The 17,999-nt window shown below is 39.6% G+C and overlaps 1 protein-coding gene across 6 annotated transcripts in view; it reads left to right on the plus strand.

Annotated features, from left to right (window-relative positions):
- The window catches only part of LOC127634990 (semaphorin-5A-like), a 214,115-nt gene that overhangs the window by 123,345 nt on the left and 72,771 nt on the right, over positions 1-17,999 (plus strand). For all 6 annotated transcript variants that reach the window (XM_052114786.1, XM_052114784.1, XM_052114785.1 and 3 more), the window contains 5 exons: positions 5,946-6,008; positions 8,472-8,570; positions 12,897-13,110; positions 14,501-14,786; positions 15,441-15,576. In XM_052114786.1, coding sequence (XP_051970746.1) covers positions 5,946-6,008; positions 8,472-8,570; positions 12,897-13,110; positions 14,501-14,786; positions 15,441-15,576 — 798 coding nt within the window. The remainder of the gene's footprint in view (positions 1-5,945; positions 6,009-8,471; positions 8,571-12,896; positions 13,111-14,500; positions 14,787-15,440; positions 15,577-17,999) is intronic.

Consider the following 17,999-nt stretch of genomic DNA (forward strand, 5'->3'; position numbering starts at 1 on the left):
GGCACTTCTCACACACATTACAGTCTAGCTCAGGGGTCGGGAACCTTTTTTCACTAAGGAGACAATTTTTTTATTTTTCAAAAGAGGCATACCACAAATGAATAATTTTCTATTTTAGTAAGTTTTTCAATAAAAGACAATGTTTATTTTGCCCATAGACTACTCAAAAACAAACAAATATGCAAATATTAATAGGTAACATGTAGCAATATGGAATTGAGTGTTTGTGCGGGTCTCCATAAAATTACTTAATTTTACTTCATGAATAATTTTAATTCCCTTTTGGGCTGGGCAATATGTCAAAAACCTTTGAATGATAATCGCATTTAAAATATCAATATCCGATTATGTGTTCAATCAGCAAGGTCAGTGAATATTTTTGCTTTATTGATTTTGCTTTAAAAATTAAATTACATGAAAAACTTCTAAATTTCTAATTTCAAATTGCACTTTAAACAAAACAAAAAAGCTATACACATAACGAAGTGATAAAAAATCTTATATATAACCACCTCCCCAAATCCAAACATTTACATTCTCCAACGGCTCTATTTGCCATCATGCAAGTATCAGTATGCGGCAACTGGTGAAAATTACTAGCGTTTACTTCATAATAAATAAGCTTAAAAAATTCTTGTGTTCCCAAAAAATGCTGCCAAATGTGTGTTCTTATCGAATGTGTTTGTATTCCGTTTTGGTCATATTTATGCTGCCTAAAGAAAAAAAATAGAACTCAGTTCAATTGAAATAGGTTCAAGTTGAATGTGTCTTGTATTACCTTATGATTTAATCACTTTCACCTTTGTTTATTTAATACAAAGATACCTGTATATATTACTGAACCTGCAGAGTTACGTTCACAATGTGTAAGAGCGAACTAAACTCGCAGTTCCTCACGAGATGATCGGAGATCATTTGCAGCATTCTCATAGACTATATTATTCTTGCAAACAAATTTTCAGTTGAATGAAATAGAGAAAAAGGAGTGATAACTCTTTACATGCACTTGTTTCACGAGACAGAGTCCCGATCCATGCCTCTGAACAGTGAATCAGACATGAGGATTGATGGCTTTTCTTTTGTCTGTTCTTAAAAATATAATAAAGTGTGTTTCTTTAAACACATGAGCATTTCTTGTCATGTGTCACTCCGAGACACCTTTTGCAGTTAGATGAGCAAAATTACTCGTGCATGAAATGCATTTGGAGAGGAGCTCGCGAACTGGATTGAGTCTCGGCGCAAAAAATCGCTCATAGAAAATGCTCTTAACAGCTAAGATCAATAGTTATTTGGAAACGAGTCCCAGAACTCTATGAATGTGCTGGTGTTGGAGAAGCACTTTCATTGCACTCCGAGCTCACTGCGCACACACATCAAATCAGACGCGCATTGGCGGCTTTTCTTTCTTCTGGTCTTCAAAATATAATCACGTTTCCTCAAACGCAGGTCTTTGTCTCTAATTTCTTGTTATACTGTATATCACTCCGAGAAGTCTTTCAGGTCACCTTCCACAGTGGCTGGTACATCAGCAAAATACTCGGCATGAAAAATCTGCATTTGGCGGGTGTTCATTTCAAACCTTATTCACCAGAAGTAAGCTGTAAAATTCGGGAGAAAGGAAACCAAAACATTGTCATTGACATCAAGCTTTGCAATCTCACCCACACTTTCTGTTGGAAAAGTATCTCTAGAAAGTTTTAAACGATCATGTGTTGGTGAATGGTGAGAGACCCAGCGAACCACTTGATTTTTAACAAAGAGCCACTTGTGGCTCGTGAGCCATAGGCAAGGCAAGGCAAGTTTATTTATATAGCACATTTCATACACAATGGTAATTCAAAGTGCTTTACATAGAAGAGATTAAAATAAGAATTAAAAAAATAAGAATAATTGAAACAGTATAGAAAATAAAATAAAATACAGTTCAAACAGTCGGACACACAGTGGCACAGTGCTCATTCAGTAAATGCACAGCTAAACAGATGTGTTTTGAGTCTGGATTTGAATGTGACTACTGTAGGAGCACATCTGATCTCTTCTGGAAGCTGGTTCCAGCTGCGGCTGGCATAATAGCTAAAAGCAGACCCTCCTTGCTTAGAGTGAACCCTTGGTATTTCTAGCTGATGTGATCCTAATGATCTGAGTGATCTGTTGGGTTTATATTCAGTGAGCATATCTGCAATATATTGAGGTCCTAGCCCATTGAGTGATTTATATACCAGTAATAATACTTTAAAATCAATCCTAAATGTAACTGGGAGCCAGTGTAAAGCCCTGAGGACTGGTGTGATATGTTCATATTTTCTGGTTCTGCTCAGAATCCTGGCAGCAGTGTTCTGTATGAGCTGCAACTGTCTTATGGTCTTTTTGGGAAGGCCAGTGAGGAGTCCATTACAATAATCCACCCTGCTGGTGATGAATGCATGCACAAGTTTCTCTAGGTCTTTACTGGAAACAAAGCATCTAATTCTTGCAATATTTTTCAGATGATAGTATGCTGATTTAGTTATTGCTTTGACATGACTATTGAAACTAAGGTCTGACTCTAGAGACACACCAAGATTCCTGACTTGATTTTTAGTTCTTTGACCCCTAGTGTCAAGGTATGCATTCACCTTGAGAACTTCATCTTTGTTTCCAAACGCAATGACTTCAGTTTTGCCTTTGTTTAACTGAAGAAAGTTTTGGCACATCCAACTGTTTACTTCATCAATGCATTGGCACAGGGAGTCAATGGGGCTGTAAGCATTAGGTGATAGGGCTAAGTAGATCTGTGTGTCGTCTGCATAGCTGTGGTAAGCAATTTGGTTCTTTCTCATTATTTGGCTCATTGGGAGCATATACAGGTTGAACAGGAGTGGCGCAAGAATTGAGCCTTGAGGGACTCTGCATGTCATGGACGTCCACTCAGACTTATGGTCACCTATACTCACATAATAACCTCTCCCTTCTAAGAATGACCTGAACCATTTTAGGACCATCCCAGAAAGCCCCACCCAGTTTTCCAGCCTGTCAAGAAGTATGTTGTGATCGACAGTGTCAAATGCAGCACTGAGGTCGAGTAGTACCAGTACTGATAATTTGCCTGTATCAGTATTTAAGCGAATATCGTTTATTATCTTTATGAGCGCTGTCTCTGTGCTGTGATGCGATCGGAAACCAGATTGAAAATTGTCAAAGTATCCATTCGAGTTCAAGAATTTGTTCAGCTGATTTAATGGTAAATGGTCTGCACTTTTATAGCGCTTTTTTCTAACCTCAGAGGTTACCAAAGCGCTTTACACTGTGTCCCAATCACACACACACACACACACACACACACACACACACACACACACACACACACACACACACTCTACCACCTGAGCCACTGGAGGCCTGTAAATAATGATAAGTAAAATGCGTGGAGCACCTTTTAACACACTACCCAGATATTCGAAAGACGTGTAATTCCCAAATGATATTTGCATACATTGACAGACATCTTTAAAAAAAGCAGCTAAACCCCCACCTCTCCTAACTTCTCTGCAGACACTCAAAAAAGTAAAGTTAGGAGGGGATGTTTCATTAAGGACTGTTGCACTACGGCTGTCTTCTAGCCAAGTTTCATTTAGAAACATAAAATCCAGGTTGTATGTGCTTATTAAGTCTTTGCCTAGAAGTGATTTATTTTTAAGTGAGCGGATGTTTAGAAGTGCAAACATTCTTACTTTTTGTCCCCACAGCAATCTTAGTTTGGCGTGTAATTGGCACCAGATTAGATGGGTTTGCTGTACGGCTTTTGAAGGCCTTAGACTTTCTATCATGAAATCGAACAGCAATTGAGAAAGATACAGGCACACTGGGTTCCTGCTTGTTTTGTAAACATTTGAGAAAGTTACTGTTATCATAGCGGAGACCCGATACTGAGAGCTGGTATCAGTTGTTTTTGGTTCACCTCGAGCAGATTGAGGAGGAACCATAGGTTCCCGCCCCCTGGTCTAGCTGATCCCACAAAGGTAAAATGGGGTTTAGATCCATAACACTCTTTTCCAATTATCTGTTGTCCAATTTCTGTTTTTCTTTGCCTAATCTTCCACATCTCTTTCTGTCCTTGTTAGAGCCAGTTGTCCTTTGTCTTTGAAGACTGTAGTGTACACCTTTGTATGAAATCTTCAGTTTTTTGGCAATTTCAAGCATTCTATAGTCTTCATTCCTCAAAACAATGATTGACTGATGAGTTTCTAGAGAAAGCTGTTTCTTTCTTGACATTTTTTACCTAATATTGACCTTAAGTGTGCAACAGACCTAATATGCCAGTCTGTTGCACACTGTGGTAACTAAAAAATAACCACAAAGACAATGTTAAGTTTCATTTAATGAACCAAATTTGTGTTTGGTGTAATGGCAAGGGATTTGCTCATCAAAAAAGAACTGCAACTGCTTTTATTTTCAGCAAACTTAACATGTGTAAATATTTGTATGAACACAAAAGGATTCAACAACTTGTTAGGAATACCTTGTCGTGTCTCACTGTTGCCCTTTGTTTGTCATTTTTGTCACTTTTGTAGTTCTTTAGTTTTCACTTTTGTCACCCTTGTAGCTCCATAGTTCCCTTGTTAGCTTTCGTGTTCTCTGTTCATTGTTTCATTGTGTTTAAGTTTCCTGTTTTCCTATTGTGGGTTTTTCCTTTGTGTTTATTTGTTTGTTTGTTTAATAAAGTTAAGCTGCATTTAGATCCACTCTCCTCGTCTGCCTTCGCTGCCACCATTCATAACAGAGAACACAAAAGCTAACAAGGGAACTATGGAGCTACAAGGGTGACAAAAGTGAAAACTAAGGAACTACAAAAGTGACAAAAATGACAAACAAAGGGCAACAGTGAGACAAGACAAGGTATTCCTAACACAACTAAGATATAAACTGAAAAAGTTTCACAGACATGTGACTAACAGAAATTGAATAATATAATTGAATAAAAGTAACAGTCAGTATCTGGTGTGGCCACCAGCTGCATTAATTACTGCAGTGCATGGACTGCACCAGATTTGACAGTTCTTGCTGTGAGATGTTACCCCACTCTTTCACCAAGGCACTTGCAAGTTCCTGGATATTTCTGGGGGGATGGCCCTAGCCCTCACCCTCCGATCCAACAGGTCCCAGATGTGCTCAATGGGATTGAGATCTGGGCTCGTCGCTTGCCATGGCTTGCCATTGACATTCCTGTCTTGCAGGAAATCATGCACAGAACAAGCAGTATGGCTATATGGCATTGTCATGCTGGAGAGTCATGTAAAGATCTGTAAAGTTATTTTGTTTTTTACAAAATTATCTTTAAAATACAGTGTCCTGTAAAAAAGATGTTTCCTTTTTTGCTGAGTTTATATATATATATATATATATGTGTGTATATATATATATATATATATATATATATATACAGAAAGAGAGAAAGAAAGAAAGAAAGAAAGAAAGAAAGAAAGAAAGAAAGAAAGAAATATAGTGTAGCATAATATACCCTCAATATCTCAAATAAGGGCACACCTCCAAGTTAGAATAAAATTGTCTTAATACTTTTTAATATTGTAATATACTATTAATGTTACTGAATATTTTTATTTCTCTAATTCTTTCAGGAATAATGTGTGAAAAAGTCTATGAGATTATGTGAAATTAGTTAAATTCAACTAGTCTTTAACTAGATACTTTAATGAAATGCTGTAATTTCCATGACATATTTCAAGAATTTAGTCTTTCAATTGGATCATACAGTTTTTATTTTAATAACTTGTGTTTTAATTGCCCCTGACCTTACAGCCAAGACACAATCTTAACGACTAGAAACAGTGTAAGATATTAAATTGATCATGTCTAAATTATATAAAAGGTATCAAATCCCCCCAACACACACCTTTAGAGGAAAACATGTATTTTCACGATATATTTCTTCTTGTGTCTGTTAACAGGAGGCAGAATGGCATTGTGATGTGTTTACCAAAGGAGCCTGTTTCAGTCGGGGCAAATCAGAGGTGAGAATTGTACATTGTCTTTCAATGTTTGCATTTTACTTTTGGTTAAAATGAAGGTTGTTTTTATGATTAACTGTGTTAATTAGTTATCGCTATCATCCTCCATCCAAAAATAGCAGGCCCATTATTTATGAAACAGTTCTTGCTCAGGCATTCCCATGTCTCTTTTACTTTTCTATGGAACTGTTTCCATGGCACTGTAGTACTGACTTCCTTGTGTTTTTATGGCTGACTGAATTAGATCAGATTTGCTTTACAAACTGTTTCTTAAGTTGCCTTAATATTTCACTTACTCTAGCTCTGTCAAACTTGAGACAAAGAGCCCTCCTTTGCTTTATCTTACGTTAAAAGCTAGTGCAAATGGATCCACGAGTGTGTTTTTAATTCGCTCATATGTGGTATGAGGGCCATAGTGAGATAAGCCAACATGTGAATGTAACTACAGTTCACATCTTGTCAAAATTGAGTTATGACCAAAATCTGGTTTCTTAGACAATGATATGTCCTCTGACAGACATGTTTGGCTCAACTATGATAACATTCATATAATACAGAGTGTGAATAATGCAGTAACTAAGTAAGAGAATCCACAATTTAACCAAAAAACTTCAACTTTCCTCAGGTTCAGTGTTTGCATAACTGCGTTTTGCCATTGAGGGCAGTATAAGTAACCAATTTTCAGAAATAAGTGAGAAGTAATAAATTAACAGAAATGAATAAGAAGTAAGAAATTCACAGAAAGGTGTAAACACTGTGGCTCTGTGATGCTTTTAGAACATTTGTCACTTAATACCGCATAAATGTCATGCTACGATTTTAAAGACTATTGCACTTTTTGGTTATTTTACGCATCACAAAGCAAAATGCTATTTTATTTATATATTTATTCAAAACAGCTCCATTAAGTGAAATCTTCATATTATTGCCCCTTCTGCATCCAGTATCTTTGAGTCGGTTGATTCGAGAACAAATGAAAGAGTTTGACTGAGTGGATGGGGTTTTATACACTTCGCTTTCTTTATAAAGCAAACAGTTCATAACAGCTACTATATTACACTATGGATTGTATCCATCTGTCAGCAGTTTTCATAAACATGTCACATCGTGATGTGGTAGGCATATTAAATCTCAGTTTATTTACACATACAGGAAAACATTGCCTCCCGGCCAAATTACATTACAAATGTAAAGCATGCTTTTCTTTTTGAGACTCAGCTTAGTGCAGAGCAATGAACGGCTTCACAAGTTAACAGCCATTCTGATGAGGGAATAAAGTAGACCCTTCCAGCTCTGCCTTGGAACACCCTTAAATCAACACAAAGAGAGACGGGGTGACAGGGTTTAAAGTACTTGAGGAAAGCGTGATTTACTGGCTCCTAAATTCTTAAAAAGCCTTGTAAAAACACACAGAACTGCCAGAAGCTGTCAAACATAGTCAGAGTCAAATACCATTTTTTAGCGCTGTCAATTTCACATCAATTTAATTTGATTACAATTGGCACAATCATGCCTCCTGACCCATACATAAAAGTATGTATTCAGAGCAGTTCAAGCTTGAAGTACATGTAACTTTTTGTTTTTCAAGGGGGCAGCAGGGGGCAGTCAGCACATCTTAAAAAAACTAACTAGCAGCACAGTCACAGATTGAGATTCGGTGACACAGGAGATCTGGAGATGTGATTTTAGCTTGACACAGCATCATAAAAATGCAGCATTGATGATGCTGAAAACCATGTGCGTAGACTGAAATGAAAATAGCAGAGGTGAAAAGCAAGAATGTGTCTCGTGAAAACAGGACAGATTTAATAACTCAGTTGGAATATGGGTTGTTGTCAACTGTAGGGTTATGTTAATAATATGGGAATAAACAAACAATATATTGACTTCTAACACCAATTTTGTATTGTCTACTCATTTGTCACAACGATGCAATATATTTCAATCTGAACATCTGAATTATTATGTATTATTTATATTTTATTATCTTTATTTGGGGGCATTTCTCAGCCAATATTTATATACACTTTTATTAGCTGTAATATCAAAGAAAGAGTAGGAGAATAAAACTTATTTGTAGATAAATTAATGGGAGAAACTAACACCCCTGGCGGGAAAGTGGAAAGTCATGTCTTTTTTAAGCATTTATTTACTCTAGTCAAGAACATTTATAAACATTACTGTAACTGGACCAGCCTGTACAATACAATTTTTAAGCGTGATTTGAGCTAAAGAACTAAATTAATGTTATCATTGTCAGATTTTATTGCTGAAAATCAATTTTGTCAAACATGTTTGGAGATTTCAACCTTTCACCATTCAAGTAAATAAGTGCTGTACTTGTATACCTTTTACCTACATACAAAACTGCTGCCTGGGGGTGTTACCAAAATGGCCACAGAGTGGACTGACTTGCCTTAAACTGAATTTTATATTTACTTTTCTTCTGTTTTTGTCTTTTCACAGGAAGAGTGTCAGAATTATATCCGTGTTCTGCTGGTCAATGGAGACAGACTGTTTACCTGCGGAACAAATGCATTCACTCCCATTTGCACCAATCGAACGGTAAAGAAAATACACAGACGCACTTCATGTAATGCTAAAGTAATGCAATGGTTTTATGACCTGATGCTATAAAGACAGCTTTGTCCTTTGCTCTCTCCCACACGGACCTCTTTTGACATTTTCTTTGCTGCGTGGGTTGTGTAGCATAGCATGTGGCATTTCTACCAAAAGTCTGCGGTTTATTTCAATAACAGCTTCATTGACAATAGTGCTTTGCCTTAGAAAATTCTTTCTAGAGTTTTTTTTTTTTTTTTTTTGTAACAAAGTGGGTGCTCGAAGTATCTGTATACTCCTGTGACTTTTGTGAAAAGTTCACACTTGTTATTCAGGTACTGTGCAAGCATCTGCACTTTATCTGTGACAAATGTATCCAATGCATGGGTTGCAGCATAGCTGCTGCATATCTAACAAAGTGCCTGATTGAAAGATAAGCATCCCTGCCAAGCACATTTTCTGACATTCCTATTATTCCCTCACAATATTGTACTTTTCATTCATGCATGTAACTCTCTTGTGCATGGATCCCTGAATTTGAATGACTGGAAAACTCTTCAATCTTTTCCTCAAACCTAATAATATTGATGATGGTCAGATTGTATAAGATGACAATCATCTCCTCGGTGGCTCTTTGAAGGATGGCAGGAATTATTGACTCATAGCTGAATCACTCTAAGGATTTACCGCCAGGAGTACGTTGTGCCAGCAGGAAAGGACTTAGTACTGCATCAAGCCAGGAAGGCACGAGCAAAGAGTCAGTAACACACTTCTTTGTGTCCTTGTAATGCCGCCAATAAAGCTACATCTTAAACAAATGTCTATCGAGGCTGTAAAGTTGCTTAGTGTGTAGGGCAAACACAGCTGCCCATGTCCTGAAGAGGCGTCTTTCAACTCGCTTCATTAATGTGCATTATGGATAGCGTGTCCATGTCTACTAAGGCTTCCGATTGCCATTTGTTAGAAGGTGTTCCATCAATAAACGCCTTTCATCTTTCTTCGCACCCAGAAAAGGCAAATCCTTTCAAGCACTGGCTCAGACAGGAGTATATTCCTGGCACTGCCATTTCAAAAGTCTGCCTCGCCTTGCCAAAGATGCAAATTTGCTCGACTTTATTGCCAGCTAAATGGGCTTCAGATCCTGAAGGAAGCCGAGACTTCCAGCCATTCGCAGAGGTTTTCTTGGAGCCAGCATCAAGGATAATCCCCCTTTACATTGATTACACAGGGCAAGTGTTGTGGCCTGTCAGCTGCTTGTAAGATAAAAGTGTTCAAGTGAGGCCACACAGGATCTAAATTGCATTAAGGACAGACTGATAGGGTTATAACCAACAAAAGTGTAAGATTTTCTGTAATAAATTAAACTAGTCACTAAAGTTATGACATCTCTTGCCACATATACTGTATACTGTGGTCCCAAAAAGTATTTGGACAATTTTAGACACCTAAGTCTTACTTAAAAATTTACAAATTTCATTGATTTTAATTAACAGGAATGTGATTTACAGTATTTATGCTACATTTTTAAATTGCAGCATACAGTATTTATTTGCAACATAATACTCAAAATTCACTGCTCGTGAGCGACTCTTTTAATCTTACTTGAGCAGTTTTTAGGACAGGCACTTTTACTCTTCTCACACAAATCTTTTTGAAGAAGTAACAGTACTTTTACTTGAGTATGATTTTTCTGTATTCATTCCACCACTGGTTATAATTTGAACTGTAATTGGATTTTTTTCAAATGTTAGTAATGGTTAGACTTTTTGATGGCAAGGAATTTTTATGGCAGACAAGTGCACTGTCAGCCTGCCATTTCTGCTCTTGTTGTTAAACATTTTTAAATATGATGTACAGGATTTGCCTGTGCTCTCAAAGGAGCTAATGCTGACTACTCCTCAAATCCCCTCCCTTGTGAAAACAGAAGCCACCATCTAAATCGATGTGGTTCACTAATGACTTCACCAGTTATGCAGATGGTAAACTGTCAGGGTCTTTCCAAGGCCAGGCTGTGTACCTTCATGAAGGAACATGAAAATCATATTGAAAAATGTAAATCAAGCATGAAAAGCAACTATCTATCTATGAACTCTGAAGTTCTATCAAGTTCATGTGATGGCATATCCCTTGTGCTTAATGTTTACAAATGGAAATTACCTCCCTGTCATGGTAGCTTCCCTGTCCTGGCTGTCACACTAAGCAAGAATCTAGGCTTTGCCATAAACTGCACATAAGGACAGAACGGGTGTGTTGTGAATGATTAGCATTTAGCCATTGCAACCGCCACTAGCCGTGACAACCAAGTAATGAGATAAACATTTGCAACACTTGCAAAATAGCACACGACATGGCTGGAAGTAGGGCAAGCATTTCTGCTGTAATAAATTATTTGAATGGTGAAATAGTTCCCTTTCTGTCACTCACTCGACGTTGTGTCGAATGTAGTGACACAAGGGGTCTTTCTTGAGAGCCTCGCATACCTCTGAACTTGAGAAAAGGCCAATGAGAAATTGGCAGACAGAATTTGCATGTCCCGCCCCCAGACATACAGGTATAAAGGGAAACGGCATGCATCTGTCAGTCAGATTGTTTCTTCTGAGCCGAGCGGTTGTGCAGCAGCAAGCTAAAGTTCACTTACTGTTCCACTCACCTCTGTTGGCAGAGCAATGCTGTTGGATCTACGGCGCGTTACCAGCGGCTTTCTCCTTCTCTGTACGCTGTGCAGTCCACGCCCCAGCGCTTCTGTCTGAAAGTGTGCTTACTTCTAAAAGAGTATTTTCCCCTCTAAAAGAGTTTGTTTTCACTTACAAAGGAGCAATACACAGCAGACGATGAACATCCTTTTCAGGATGCATCTTTTTAAAGATGCCCTTCCGCCTCTGTGTAGTTCCTGGCAGTTGCTGATATCTCTCCAAAACTGACAGTCATAGACGCTGCCTCGTGTGCCTGGGTAGTGATCACACTGAGGCAGCGTTTGTGGATGGTTCGTGGCTTTTATTTCTCAAGGTGACTGCCACATCAGCACATTTGTCTTGTTTTTTGCTTGATGTTCCCGTTTCGGATGCCAGGAGGTGTCTCTTTGTGGTGGGAGGGTAATGTCATGGCCCTTTCACCTTGTCAGGTTGGGTTTTTTCCGATGGGACCATGACATAATTGTCTCATGTTCTGTCTTAGTGTTTCGTGTCCTGTCTTTGTATGAGAACATGGGTCCTGTTATGAGTTACTACCGTGTGCTCTCCAATGATGTCACGGTCCTGTCACCTAGTCAGGATGTGTTTTTGTCTGATGGGACCATGACAACATCAGGACCTGTTTGTTTTGTTCCAAGCGACATTTTCTTCCTCATGTATTTCAGGTGCAGCTGGCATGCAGAATCAGCGTTTCGACGGGAACTCTGATTGTTTCTATGTTAACGCTGATTATGCCAACTTTCAGCTGGCAAGTGGCACCTGTTCCTTGTTTGTTCATGCCTATATTAATCACCACATGTGCCATGTCCTTGGCTGATTTGTTGGATGTTAAATGTAGTTCAGCGTTGACAGAAAGGAGTTATATGTAGTTCACTGAATGTGCTTCATTATAGTAATCTGTTTGATGTGAAGTAACTTACCTCACTCTCTCTGCCTAGTTGGTCCTGTCTCATGTATCTTTTGGTTGCCCGCCTCTGCCCGTGTGTCGGGTGTGTGTTTGCATTCCAGTTTGCAATGTGTCAGCTTATCTTCCACAGAGAATACTTAATCTCTGCCCACGTTTCGGGAGTTTGAATGTTTTCCAGTTTGCTGCGTGTCAGCTAAGCTTTAACAGAGGATTCCACAAATGTATCCTCGATATCCACAGTGAATATTCGTATTTATTGTAATTAAATCCTTTGAACTGTTCCTCTGCATTTGGGTCTGTTTCTCGATGACACTCGTTATAAGAAGTGTATACAGTATGCTGTGTTTCCAACTTCTAAAGAAAATTATTTTTGCAGTATACTGTAGAAATCTGCTTCTTTTCATTTTTTTCAGTAAAATATCTAAACAACCTTTAAAACGAGATATATTTACTTGAGAAACAAAATTTTGTCTCATTGGCAGATTTTTCTTTCTTGTTTTGAACATAAACCTCACAAATTAAAAAAAGCTGTTTTCCAATAGAAAAACTTAATTCAAGATATATTCTGAATATATATTCACTCTATATATTCTGAAAACAATACATTGTTTATATATTATGCAATTTTGCTTCTCAAGTGTATCTTGTTTTAAGGATGTTTAGTATTATTATTATTATTATTATGTGTTAAGATATCTCTGAATTCATTCTCTTTGTCTCTCTGAAACACCACAGCTGACCAACCTGACCGAGATCCACGATCAAATCAGTGGAATGGCAAGGTGCCCCTATAACCCTCTTCATAATTCTACTGCCCTCATCACTTCCAGTGGTGAACTGTATGCTGCCACAGCGATGGACTTTTCCGGCAGGGACCCAGCAATTTACCGCAGTCTGGGAGGTCTCCCCCCTCTGCGCACTGCCCAGTACAACTCCAAATGGCTCAATGGTAGGCCTGAGCTATGGGATGAGAGATATTATTTAACTTGAATTATGTCATTAACAGCAAATGGAAAGACATTTAAAACAGAATAATCAGGAGACTCTCAAAGGCTTTGGACAAATTTAGCTAAAATTCTTTGCATTTCATGAATGTATGGCATACATTTTGCTTTTCTGGAACAGAAAAAAATGGCCTCCTTCATTGTAGACTTTGATCTTTCCATCTTAGATACATATTCTTTCAAAATGAAAGAATTGTCTAGTTGGATGGATTTAAAAGTGGGTTAAGCCATTATCAGAAAATCTTGATAACTTGGATTTGACTTGATTTATTAAAAGGAAAATAGAAAAATTTGCTTTTGACAATTTATTTTCTATCCTCTTCACTTCATGTTGTACAAATGTCCTAATCTCCTCAGCACAAAAGATTGTATTAAATCACAGTCAATCACTTTGCCCACAACAGATGATCCTTTTTTTTTTTTGCCTTAGAGAAAATCAAACCCATTGAGATAATTGGTTTTGAATGAAGAATGATAATTATAGCTGAAGTCTGCAGTTTTTTCAGTGTTAAACTAGTTACTAAAATCTTAATATGCAGAGATAATTGGAAGTAAGACATTTATAGGTGGATTTCCCTCTGTGGTGCTATTAAAATATTAATCATATATTTAGCTTTCTGTTCTTGGCTGACAGAAATGGAACCCAACTTGGTTTTCTGCTGTTGTAGCGCATTCGCCTCAAGGTTCAACGTGTTGTGCATTCTGAGATGCTACATTATTCTGCTCACGACAATTGTACAGAGTGGTTATCTGAGATACCGTAGCCTTCAACTCTGTCTGGCCATTCTCCATTGACCTCTCTCATCAACAAGCTGTTTCCATCTGCAGAACTGCCACTCACTGGATGTTTTTGTTTTTTGGCACCATTATGAGTAAACTCTAGAGACTGTGCGTGAAAATCCCAGATCAACAGTTACAGAAACAATTTTGCCATGGTTTAAATCACAGTGATGACATTTTTCCCTATTCTGATGTTTGATTTGAACATGAACATGAAGCTCCTATACCTGTATCTGCATTTATGCATTGCACTGCTGCCACACAATTGACTGATTCGATAAAAGCATAAATAAGTAGGTGTATAGGTGTAATAAAGTGGTCATTGAGTGTACACTCCTGCTTTATACGCATAGGCTTACTTTGATAATTTCTTGACCCAACCTCTTTCTTCACCTACTAAATGACTTTGTCCATTGCCTAAGGATTAGGAAAAGTCTTTACATTCATACAAATGATAGACCATTATGCCTGCTCTATTGCTCTATGTTCCTTGGGTTCAGGGTTCCATGTGTTATAAATCACTGTCATTCTATCTCCCATTTCTCTCAAACTCAGAGCCCAACTTTGTTTCCTCCTACGACATCGGCAATTTTACCTACTTCTTCTTCCGTGAGAATGCGGTAGAGCATGATTGCGGCAGGACGGTGTTCTCTCGTGCCGCCCGGGTTTGTAAGAATGACATCGGCGGCCGTTTTCTGCTGGAGGACACCTGGACCACCTTCATGAAGGCCCGACTTAATTGCTCACGACCAGGCGAGATTCCATTCAACTTCAATGAGCTGCAGGGAACATTTTTCCTGCCTGAGCTGGAGCTTCTTTATGGGATCTTCACCACAAATGTGTGAGTAAAGCACTGATTGATCATAACACACAGGCCCAGGCAATTGGTCAGTTTTTAAGAAATCTGTTTTGATGATCAGAAGATCTCATACCTCAGAGGTCAGTTTATGCTTAATAGCTCCAGCGAGATTTAAATTCTGAAAATGTAAGGGATTCGCTGCCAGCAAAAGGCTGTTTTTAATTAGTGGATAAGGTTAACTTAGGCCAGTAAGCAACCACCAAGCAAACATGCAGAACACCACAGAGAACACCTAGGAATGCCCTAGCAAACACAAGAAACATGCTAAAGAATATTCAGAAAACCTTACCAACTGCATTGCAATTCTCTGGCAACCTCCCACAACCTCATTATGAAAAGATGCACTGGCAAGAACCACTTAAATTTTCTTCTGAAAATGTTTTTTTTTTTTTTTTGCTGTGTTGTATATATGGGGTCACTGTGTAATGGATGTATGACATCATACATTTAACCTTTAGATATATTTTAGCTTGTTTGCTTTTATCTCTCTGGAAATGTGACTCTGTATCACATTCAGCAATAGACAAATATAAATTTTTCGCATTATGGCCCACTATGCTTTAATGATTGGCAGGGTGTAAATAAAAGTATGTATTTGTGTGTGCTAACTGTCTATCACTTTGAATCTATTCTTAGGAACAGCATTGCCGCATCAGCTGTGTGTGCCTTCAATCTGAGTGCAATTACCCAAGTATTCAGTGGGCCTTTCAAGTACCAGGATAATTCTCGCTCAGCATGGCTGCCCTACCCCAATCCCAACCCTGACTTCCAGGTAAACACCCAATGAAAGACAACCACTTTACATTGTTAAAAATGTGAGGTTTTTCCAACTGAAAATGATTAATGACTCTGTGGTGATGGGGGCGTGGCCAAATGACGTCTGTGGAGAGCGAAGCCGGGAGAGACAGAACGGTAAGGATTGACACCTCGGGGAAATTATCTCTAACAGCTGTTTGTGTTTGCAGTGAGAGATGAGAAGGATAAAAGAGCAGTCCAGACCACCTGAGGAGAGAGAGAGAGAACAACAGAGAGAGAGTGATTGGCTGTGCTGTATACTGTGTGTGTGTATACTGAAAAGTATAAGGAATAAAGACTCACGTTGAATTGGTTGTCCAGCTCCCGCTTCCTCCTTGAAAGAAAGTTAGAAAACTGTCACAGTTATGCCAAAACCTGGTTAGGAGGAAGAAATGCCGTCATTTGCTGAAGTATTCAAGACCCTCGCCAGCATCCACCAAGCGAAACTTCAGCCATTGCTTGACCTGTGCAAGGAACAGGAGCAGCAGTTCCAGGTGCTCATCCAGGCTCAAGCAGAGGACTGGCAGGGACTATGGAGCTTGCTACACAAGGAGGGGTCTTCAGCCATGACCCCCGACCCAACTATGGCCGTGCTGCATGTCACGTTGTCCAAGATGGGACCTCAAGACGACCCGGAGGCTTTCATCGAGCTCATCGAGTGGACGGCCGATGTATGGATGTGGTTGAGGTCCCAGTGGGCGGTCCGCTTATTGCCACTGTTGTCCGGGGAAGCCAAACTTGCGGCACAACAAATTCCTGCGGACAATCTCCTGGCATATGAGAACTTTAAGAAGGCCATCCTGCAATGGGTTGGCTTCATATTAGAACAACATCGGCAGCATTTCCACTCGTGGACGCTTGGAGAATGTGGCCACCCGTTGGCATTTGCCCAACAGCTCCTTGTCATCTGCTGAAGGTGGCTGCTGACTGAAGTACACAACGCTATGGGAGTGCTCGATCAGGTGGTAATGGAGCAGTCCAACACCCGGCTACCGAAAGGAATGACGGAATGGGTCCAGTGCCACCACCCAGCATTGCTGGATGAGTCTGTCCAGCAGGCTGAGGACCATTGGGCAGCGTATTCGCGGGCTGGTGAGCCCTCTTATTCTCTCTCTCCTCCCTCCCTCCATGATGGAGATGGAGACATTAGTCCGGGTTCCAACGTGCCACAGGCCGCCCCCAATCAAGCAGGATCATACTGGATACCTGGGAGTATTAAGGGGTATACATATAAAACCTTGGTGGATTCAGGTTGTAATCAAACCTCCCTTCACCAAAGCTTGGTTCAATCCGAGGCTTTGGATACAAGCCATTGGGTGAAGGTAAAGTATGTGCATGGGGATATCCAAAATTACCCTTAGTCACTGTTCAATTTCGGGGACAAAAGCATAGTGTCAATTCCCACCTCACCCATCCACTAATCTTGGGAATGAATTGGCCGGCATTTACTACCTTATTAAGGGGAATGTGTATGGGGATGTGTCCTGCAACAAAGCATATCGATGTGTGGTGTGTGACTCACTGGCTGGGGAGGCATAGCCAGGGCTCTCTATGTAAGCTCCACAAGGTAGGGGAAGTCTTGGCTGATTCCCTGCTGGGGATTTCCCTCTGGAGCAGATATGAGACGAGACCCTTAGGCATGCCTTTGATCAAGTGAAAATTATTGATGGTCAAAGCCAGCCAGCCAGATGTTGCACTTGCATATCCATATTTTTTCATTACCAAGGATCGGTTGTATCAAGTGACGCAGGACGCTCAGACAAAGGAGGATACGACCCAATTATTAGTACCGAAGAGACGTGAATGTCAGTTGGTGACTCCCGATGCCACCCCAAAAGCACCATTGCGTCCCCTTCCATTGATTGAGGTTCCCTTTGAAAGAATTAGCATGGACCTTGTTGAGCCACCCACGTACACTACGCAAGCTGTATGAATTATTGGGGATTAAATTGTTTCAGACCAGCGTTTACCACTCCCAAACGGATGGCTTGGTTGAATGATTTAATCAGACACTAAAGAATATGATACAAGTTCGTGCACAAGGGTGCTCAAAATTTGGACAAGTGGATCGAGCCCCTATTATTTGCAGTACGAGAGGTCCCACAAGCCTCCACGGGGTTCTCCCAATTTGAATAATTGTACGGGCGTCGACCGTGTACCGTGTTCGATGTACTACAGGAAAATTTGGAGGAGGAACCTTCAAACAGTCCCCGTGACTTTGGCAAAGGTTGTTCCGGAGAGGGAGGTGAACTTAAAAGCCACCGATTGAGTCAACACGGTCACTTGTGGAGACCACCTCTCACGTCACAAATCACAGAGGTTGCCATGTTGCAAGGAGAATTTTACAATGTGTTCTCGCCTCTCGTGTGCCTGCCAATTACCCGAAAACTAAAAAAAGTG

This window comes from Xyrauchen texanus, chromosome 42 (genome assembly GCF_025860055.1).
Source record: "Xyrauchen texanus isolate HMW12.3.18 chromosome 42, RBS_HiC_50CHRs, whole genome shotgun sequence".
NCBI classification, from domain to species: Eukaryota; Metazoa; Chordata; class Actinopteri; order Cypriniformes; family Catostomidae; genus Xyrauchen; species Xyrauchen texanus.